General features: G+C 38.9%; 1 protein-coding gene across 1 annotated transcript in view; it reads right to left on the reverse strand.

Annotated features, from left to right (window-relative positions):
• The window catches only part of LOC102013799 (chromosome unknown open reading frame, human C21orf91), a 31,067-nt gene that overhangs the window by 21,843 nt on the left and 627 nt on the right, over positions 1-8,597 (reverse strand). Inside the window, exon 2 of the mRNA XM_005375581.2 lies at positions 8,057-8,189. Coding sequence (XP_005375638.1) covers positions 8,057-8,183 — 127 coding nt within the window. The 5' untranslated portion in view covers positions 8,184-8,189. The remainder of the gene's footprint in view (positions 1-8,056; positions 8,190-8,597) is intronic.

Consider the following 8,597-nt stretch of genomic DNA (forward strand, 5'->3'; position numbering starts at 1 on the left):
GATCATATTAAATTAAAAAGTGTCTGCATAGCAAAAGAACCTACCGAGTAGCAGGGTGTAGGTAGCACATGCCTGTAATCCCAGCATTTGGGAGGCTGAGGCAGGAGGATCACAGTAAATTTGAGGCCAGCCTAGGCTACAAAGTGAGCTCAAGCGCAGCCTCAATTGCACAACGAGACCCTGCCTCAAAAAAAAAAAACACAAAAACCTACAGAGTAAAAAGACAATGTATAGAATGGGAAAAAATTTTTGCCAGTAATTCTTTGGACAGGAGACTCATATGTATAATACATAACTCAAATTAAAGACACCCCCAAATAAAAGCTCCAATCAAAAAATGGGCAAACGACATGAATACACTCACAGAAGTACAAGTGGCAAAAAATACACAGTGAGAAAAGGCTCAACATCACTAGTCATTAGAGAAATGTAAATTGAAACAGCATTGAAATTCCATCTTATTCCAGAAAGAATGGCCATCAAGAAATCAAATGCTGGAGAGGCTACAGGGGAAAAGGAACCCTTCTACACTACTGGTGGGAATATAAATTAGTACAAGCACTGTGGAAATCAATATGGAGATTCCTCAAAAAGCGAAAGCTAGAAATTCCATTGACACAGCTATCTGTCTTCTAGGTCTCTTCCCAAAAGAGTTACAGAGATACACAAATAACCGTATTTACAGCAGCAGCACAATTCCTAATAGCTAAATCCTGGACGTGGCTCATCCATCCATCAATGATGAATGGATAAAGAACATGTGTCATTTACAAAGCATGGAGTACTACTCTACTGTAAAGAAAGATAAACCTGAGTCATTTGTAGGAAAATGAATGCACTGCGAGAGCGTAGTTTTAAGTGAAATAAATCAGACATATGAGCTGAAATATCACACTGTCTTAAGAAACCTAGAGTAAAAATAAAGAGTAAAATAAAAGAGAGTTAATAGGCAGTAGGGAGACAGATGGCTCTCAAAGGGGGAGGGGATCAAAAGGTGGAGGGGGGAGGTAAAGGATAAAGGAAGGAAGCCAGGCATGGTGGCACACCCCTGTAATCCCAGCGCTTGGGAGGCTGAGGCAGGAGGATCATTGCGAGTTCGAGACCAGCCTGAGCTACACAGTGAGCTCAAAGCCAGCCTGAACTCACAGCGAGACCCTGTCTCAAAAAGACCGGCAAAAAAAGATAAAAGAAGGAAAAAGAAATCGGGATGTTTTATGTACATGTAACAACCTCCCACAAAGAATATAAATGTTAGTTACTGCAGTATTCATATAATAGTAAACTAAAATAACAAAGGAACGAAGACAAAAAACTTTTATCCTAATAAGACAAGCACATATCGCTGTATTATTGGTTACATAATATTTTTCCTCTTACTATGAGAAAAAGCTTTTCTATTAGTAAGAGTCACACAACTTCTAGTAGATTCCAGAAAGACATCATAAAAATCTGATGAATGGACAGAAGAGTTTCAATGTGGGCAAGTTTAAAGAAAAAAACTTCAGAAGTAGTTTTATGAAGTCTCCTTTAGATTCATTCATTTATCAAATGTTTGTTACTCTCGCCAACCCTTGTGCTGACTGATTATGTACTAGTACACAAAATAGACCCTAATCCATGTCCTTATAGCACTGCAGTTGGGGCTAGGAGGGGGGGATGGGGTGGGGCACCGTGACCAGGGGGAAGACTGCTTAACTTTTTAGACTAGGTGATTCATCCCGCTGAGCTACCTCACATACATTTTAGCTAGGCACGTGAGTCTTTACCCTCTCCACACTTCACTTCAAATTTCAGTATTTTGGTTGCAATGATTTGGTGGGGGGATTCACTTATTTTTATGTATCTACTCCAGTATCCTACGATGGGGATAAAACAGTAACTTAGCTTTAGACATGCACTTCGAGGTGCTCACAGACCGCACAAGTGAAGATGGCCGTATTAGCTGTGTACACAGGTGTGCAGCTTGAAGGGAGGGAAGGAAGTAGGGGACCTGCAGGTACCAGCATGTACAAGTGAAAGACCAGGGAGAATGAAGGTGGAAGGCCTAGGACAGAACGTGCCAAGGTTCTTTCTCATTTAAATAACAAAAAAGAAACAAGAGCCGTTGGGACTAATCGGACCCTGGGAAACTAGTCAGTGGGAACCATAGGGGAACGGTCTGTAACCACATACACTCGAGAAAGGTCAAACACAGAAACACCACTGCCCACAGGGGTGACAGTGTAAGAGCTCTGGCATCAGAGACCTAGATTCGAACCGCTTCTGTCTTTCATAGTATCTACATGACTTTCCAGGCAGATGCATTTGTTTTGCCATGTAAAAACAAGAGTAACATTATTCCTACTTCATTCTTAGACCAAGGTGGAGGAACTCTGTATTTGTTAGCTATAATGAATGTTCTTCTATAATTAAAATCAGCTCATACAGGGTTTCCAACCTTTCCATTTACCTCCGTAGGTATTTTTCCTGGCCACACACCTCCACCCAAACTCACTACTATACAGTGAGTAACACAGTAAATGGGAAGTCAAATCCTGACCGTCTGGCTCGGGAGTTTTGTGCCACTACCTGGAATTTTTGAACCTCAAAGGTATAAAATTAGCATAGTGCTCCTAAGTACTGTACTATGCTTCAATCTGCTTCATTCTGATTATCACCAGCAAAAAAAAAAAATGTTTGCACCACCGCTAGGTACTTCTGGATCAAATGGCAACAATCAAGAGTTGAGCCTTTTTAGATTCTGTCATAATAATTTCAAGACTTAATAAAAAGTAAAAATATGAGGTTGAATCCCGGTACCATTTGGGAACCAGTATAACAGAACTAACTTAGGTATCCAAGGAAACTCCGCTAATAAATAGCAAGGTCAAAATTCAGAGCCTGTCCTTAATCATCAGAGAGGCAGAGAGCAGTGACATGTGTGTCCAGCTATAGAAAAGCACTCTTCTGTGAAGGTAGCAAGGAAGGCAGAATTACTGTGCTGATCTACCATGAAAAGGAGCTAAGAGAAGCCAAGGAGTTTTTTTTCTAATTTTATAATACACTGAGTCAATTATGCTTCATTATGCAAGTTTCCAACAGAATAAAAAATATTGTGGAACAGCTTTATGGGTATAAGCATTTATCATTACATTGTAGGTACTGACAAGGGGCAAAAACCCGAGAATTCTTACAGCTTTCTGGCAACAAGTCCACTTGAAATCAATCTGGCTGCATGCCCACCCTCGGAGCTCAATTCCTCATTTTGCTACAACCTCTTCCAGTCCCAACTCCAAGATTACAAGACTCATTAGAGCATTACTGTTGGTCTTAATTATAACTCAAATAGTTAACTTTCAATGTAGTGTAAACTGTACTAAAAGGGCCTCTCTGAAGCCCATTTTGCAAGTTGCCTGCTCAATATCCACTGTTTTTTTCTTTGTAAAGTACTGATTGTGTTTCTAGCAGTATATATTCTTTTAAATATAAGGACAGCAACATGAATAGGAAATTATTACACAGGACTTCAAGTAAAGTTCTTTTCAGGGGTAAGACGCAATGCTGACATGTCCTTTCTTTTTCTGCCTGGGAATAAGGAAGCAATACCTGGCATTCCAGCAGCTACCTTAGTTCATGAGATGACCTTGATAAAGCAAATTGTATATTAGGGAAAGTGGAAGAACAAAACAAAACAAAACAAAACAAAACCCCAGAAACTTAGGTCCTTCTGATCATGGAGCTTCCGTACCAACTCTGACTGTCTAACTCAGCTTCTTCTGAAAGATAACACGTATCACTCATTTCATTTCACCATTATACCTGGATTTCCTCCTACAAATTGTCAGACATAATTCCTAACACATATACCTTCACATCCAAAGCTGTGTCTGATCTAAACTTTAAATTTACCCTAAACTTCCAAATTAGTCAGCCTAGTAAATTTAAGCAGCAGGAAAAATTGCAAGTAACTAAAGAAAAGATACTATAATGAGGTGAGGGATAAGAATCTGGAACCTGGCTCCTCACACATGGATTGTTAGTTACACTGCAAGCATTTACCAGATGTTGTTGGCCTAACTTCAATTACTTTTAAAAATACCGTGTAATTTAAACTTATAATCAATTAGGCCCACTGTCCGCTCCTACCCCTTCTCTCCTAATAATGTTTACCAGTACAGCCATTTAAAAAGTACTCACATTTATTTAAAGTGGCAGTAATGGTGCACTAAGGCAAAAATTTAATCTTGAGTCTTTATTTCCAAATATAATGAAGATCAGAATGCCATTATGGGATGGGAAACAAAAAAAAAGGTAAACATCAGTTTGCTATTTAAAGTCTTCACATCCCAAGTGGGGACCCCTTTACTTACACAAGCAGAAAGATGTGTCAGCAGCTGGACACAGAGGAAAAGTGACAGACCTTAAATAGTAAATCACCAAAAGCAAGGATTTAACACTAAGATTCAAACTGGTCCCTGGCTACTGATCATGAACAGTGTTATAGTCAAAAACGCAAGAACCAAGGAAGAATAAACTTACCTGCCTTAACTAAGAGATAACAGCTACAGATTTTCTTGTTGTAAAGATTTACTAAAGAGCTGAATTTGTTTCTGCTTCCTGGAAAGAACAATGAATTAGAGGAGAAAGAAGTCCAAAATAGACTACACAGAAGCAGCTATGTATATGCTTACTCATCAACCTCCACCAAACACCTTGGTTGGTAAAATGGGAATTGGTGCAGTCTTCTAAGAAAGTTTTCTCTATGGAAAACAAGCTAATTATCAGAGGAAAGTAGAAATGATGTAAGCTCAAGTTACAGAATTTTTTGGCACAAAACGAAGATAAAGTCTAAAGCAGCAGTACTGGAATCCTATCTCTGCCCCTCATCTAGTCTCCTTTCTGACTTTGTGACATTATAGGTGACTGTCATTACTGGCTCCTAAGCACACTGAGTTGGCTTCCTGGGTCTCAGCTTAGGAATGATAGTGATCTGTTCACAAAACAGCTTCAGAGATTTTATCACAGTGAACCAGATGAGCATTTGGTCATTAACATGTACAAAAAAGTCTGTGGTGTCTTTCTGCCTAGCTTATTAGGCCATAGGTATTAGGAAGTTTATGCATCCGTCTCTTCATCCTAGAAGTATACACATTATTTTAATGGTGAATTATAAGAATTATAAGTTTAAAAGTCAACCTTGTGAATATATAAAAAGATTTGAGTTCTTCAAAGTCCATTTCTTAGTCCTTAAAAGTGTATCACTGATGGCTTGGCAGTACACAAAAAAGTTAGGCATCCCTTTCAACTTCTGTGCAGTCACAGAAAAAAGAAAACTCTGAGCAATGTCCAGAATACAAAACCTTTCCAAGGAGCTTAGACTGTCTTTTGTTACTTGGCGTTTTTCCTTTGTCTTTGTTTTATAAACATATGCACGCACACAGCTTTTAAACAAGAGGCCAGTTCATTAGGAGACCAGTGTTCTTTTGACATAAACAATCCAACAAGTATACAATATCCCTTGTATTTACTACAAATGTGTGGACTCAAAATTAGCCTAAATGTTATTACTCCTCAAGAGAATTTATTTTTACTAAGCCTCTTTGCAAAATAAAAACAGGACAATTTGGAGTAAATTTAGCAATTAGAAAGCCCTGAAACTAGACAACAGCAACATTACCATACCGCAAAGAAAATTACACCAAGCTAGTAGAGTTAAATGTCATTTGTTAGAACTTCCTTTTATTCCAGTTTACTGTCTGACATTGTATTGAGAACTTGGTACTGGAAAGAAAACTTCAAAAGCATTTAAAATGATCTAGTAACAAGGAATATACCCTGTAATTTTTCTGGTATGTAACTGTCACTTTTTTCTGTTGATCTTTAAAAACCTGTACAGATACAAAACTGTAATTTTGTAGAAATCAGGGTACTCTTTTCCCTTCCTTTTTCCTACAATAATCTTATGATATTAAATACAACAGTTATAATGTACTAGCTTATCACTGTAGCAACAATGGAAATATGTACTTGTGAGAACTGAGAATGGATGCCCAGATACACTGAAAAAAAATTTAGCTCTAGTTTTTCTCACAAAAGTTAAACTGGCATTTAAATATATAAAACCTAGAATATATGTAGATATTAAACGAAATAGTTCTCATTTGAATTGTAAATTGTTCTAATTCAAATTGAGAACTGCTCCTGCCTTTTGAGAGACCACTACTGTATTATTTCAAAGACAAAGGATGAATGTCATGCTTCCATATCAAGTGCTAAAGTGTTGACAAAGATATTACCAGAGGAAGGTTGTATATTCTTCATACAATGATCGAGAACCAGTTAAAAGATGTATTTACAAAGTTTGTAAAAGCAATGATGAAAATTTAGGTTTCTATAACACGAACCCCATTAATGGTGATTTAGCAGGAAGCAGTGGTTAGGAAAAGTTATGTAAATGAATAGGAAAGAATCAATTCAGAAGCAGGAGTATAGGTTTTTATCAGCCCTTCAATTAAAATAACTATTGTCAGTAGATTAGTGGAATTAAGATCACATATGCTGCAATAGTATGGCCGCGTTTCAAAGCCCAGGATAGTGAGTTACTGTCTGTATGATTTCAATGTGCATTTCTTAAGGTTTAGTTCCATGGCATTTAAAGTGAGTAATAGTAGCAGTCGCACCAGAGCTATTTTGAGTTAAATAAGGTAATCCACCTAAGGTGCTTAGTACAATGCCTAGCACATAACAGCAGCTTACCATCACCGCCCTAGCAACCTTGAGCACGCCAACTCTCTAGGCTTCAGTTTGCTTACATGTACAATACCAGGTTTGCATTGGACAAAATGTCCTTGCCCATCTAAATGTAAAACTCTACTCCTGTCAGAATGAACAAGGCCAACTCTATCTCTAAAGAAAATAAATCTAGGTCTTTCACTCTAGCATGATTAAGAATCTGGTAATTCAAATGCCCCAGAAAAAGCACATCTTTAAGCCACGCTTTTGAAATTAGTTTAATTACTATACTCATCAGAGCCAAGGCGTAAGTGTTTTATATACCTCAAAAGAAATCCACAATGCTCAATCACAGAAGACTTGGCAACTACATTTCTGAGTAACAAGTCCTAACAGGAATTTCAAGGTGTATCACTGTAATGTGTGTGTGCTCACTGTGAGAACATGTCTCATAATAAAAAAATAAAGATCATAAAAATTTTCAAATGTACATGTCTAGGAGAATGAGAAATTTTTAAGAAACTGCTCAAATCTGAAGATCTAACAGTCTCTCTACTGATATAACTCCAAGTTCAAAATATAGGCCAACTTTATGTTATAGAGATACTAAGCTTTTTAGTGTGACTTATAAATATCTAAAAAGAATCAGTTTTAGTATGACAACACCAAAATTAAGGAAATACATCCCACACATTTCTTAGAAGCGAACAATTGATAGCGTGATGTAGACACTAACTTTCCACCAACCGAAACACCTTCCCTAAGATTTTTTCATACACTTGGTGACACTGTTGCAAAATTTTAAAAATCTTTTTTTCCTTTAAAAATTCCTACAGGTGTTTGTGATCCATTAAAGGTGTATATAAAATTTTAGGAACACTTGTTCGGATGATGGGAACAATGGGTAAGAGGGGAAGAATTCGTGGTGATCTCAGGTACTAGCACCGCAGGCCCAAGGGCATAAAATTAAATTTGCTCAGCAATATAAACTGCTGTCAGTTCTGAACATGGAAACACACAGAAGCGAGTGGGAATCTGACAACCTAGGTCTCAAGCCGGAAACCTACCGGCAATACCAATCCCTCATTTTTATATTAGCAAAAATGGGGTTACTACTGTGGGCATTTAAAATAATTATTTACTTCTCTTAAGTCCTATTAAATTCCTGTGTCAACTCCATCTTCATTTCCAGAAACACTTATCTTTAACAGATCTCCATCCACACTTCACACTCAGCAGTTTCCAATCGTTCCAGAAATTTTACTTTACAACCCATAAAGCACATCAGCATGAAGCAGTCGTATCAAGTTCACGGCATAAAATTAAAACTGCGTCGCGTCCTTACCCTCAATATTTAGCTCAAAACAAATGTGACAGAAGGAGAGCGTTTCTTTGTCGGTTCCCAGTTTACAAACACTGCAAACGTTGTCGTCATTCAAATCGATGTTTACAAAATGCTCCTCTTCGTTCATAGTGCCCTATGAAGCAACAGAAAAGGAAAGTTACACAATTTGGAGAACTCGTCATCAAGGCACGCGACACTGGGAACTTCGAAGAACCAAGAACGGTGCTGTTCGCAGAGCCCCCATCAAACAAGCACCGCCCCACCTGGGTCGTTCAATGACACACTTTCACCGCGGAAAACCCCAAGCTCGCAAAGGCGCGGCTGCAGGTGACGCTGGACCCCAGCCCCCTCCCGGTATTTCACTACACTGGGGGATCTGGAGGACGGCGGTCTGGGGGCGCTTCGCCGCCGGTGTCCACCGACCTACAGCGGGGAAGCGCAGAACACCGACCTGCTCGACGCCGCCCCGCGAACTTCCGAGCGGGAACGCGGGGTGCGCCCGGCTGTCTGGGCGGCGGGGCGCGCCGCGAGGTCTGCGGGG

The sequence above is a fragment of the Chinchilla lanigera genome, unplaced genomic scaffold, assembly GCF_000276665.1.
Source record: "Chinchilla lanigera isolate Chin_1 unplaced genomic scaffold, ChiLan1.0 scaffold00006, whole genome shotgun sequence".
Lineage (NCBI taxonomy): Eukaryota > Metazoa > Chordata > Mammalia > Rodentia > Chinchillidae > Chinchilla > Chinchilla lanigera.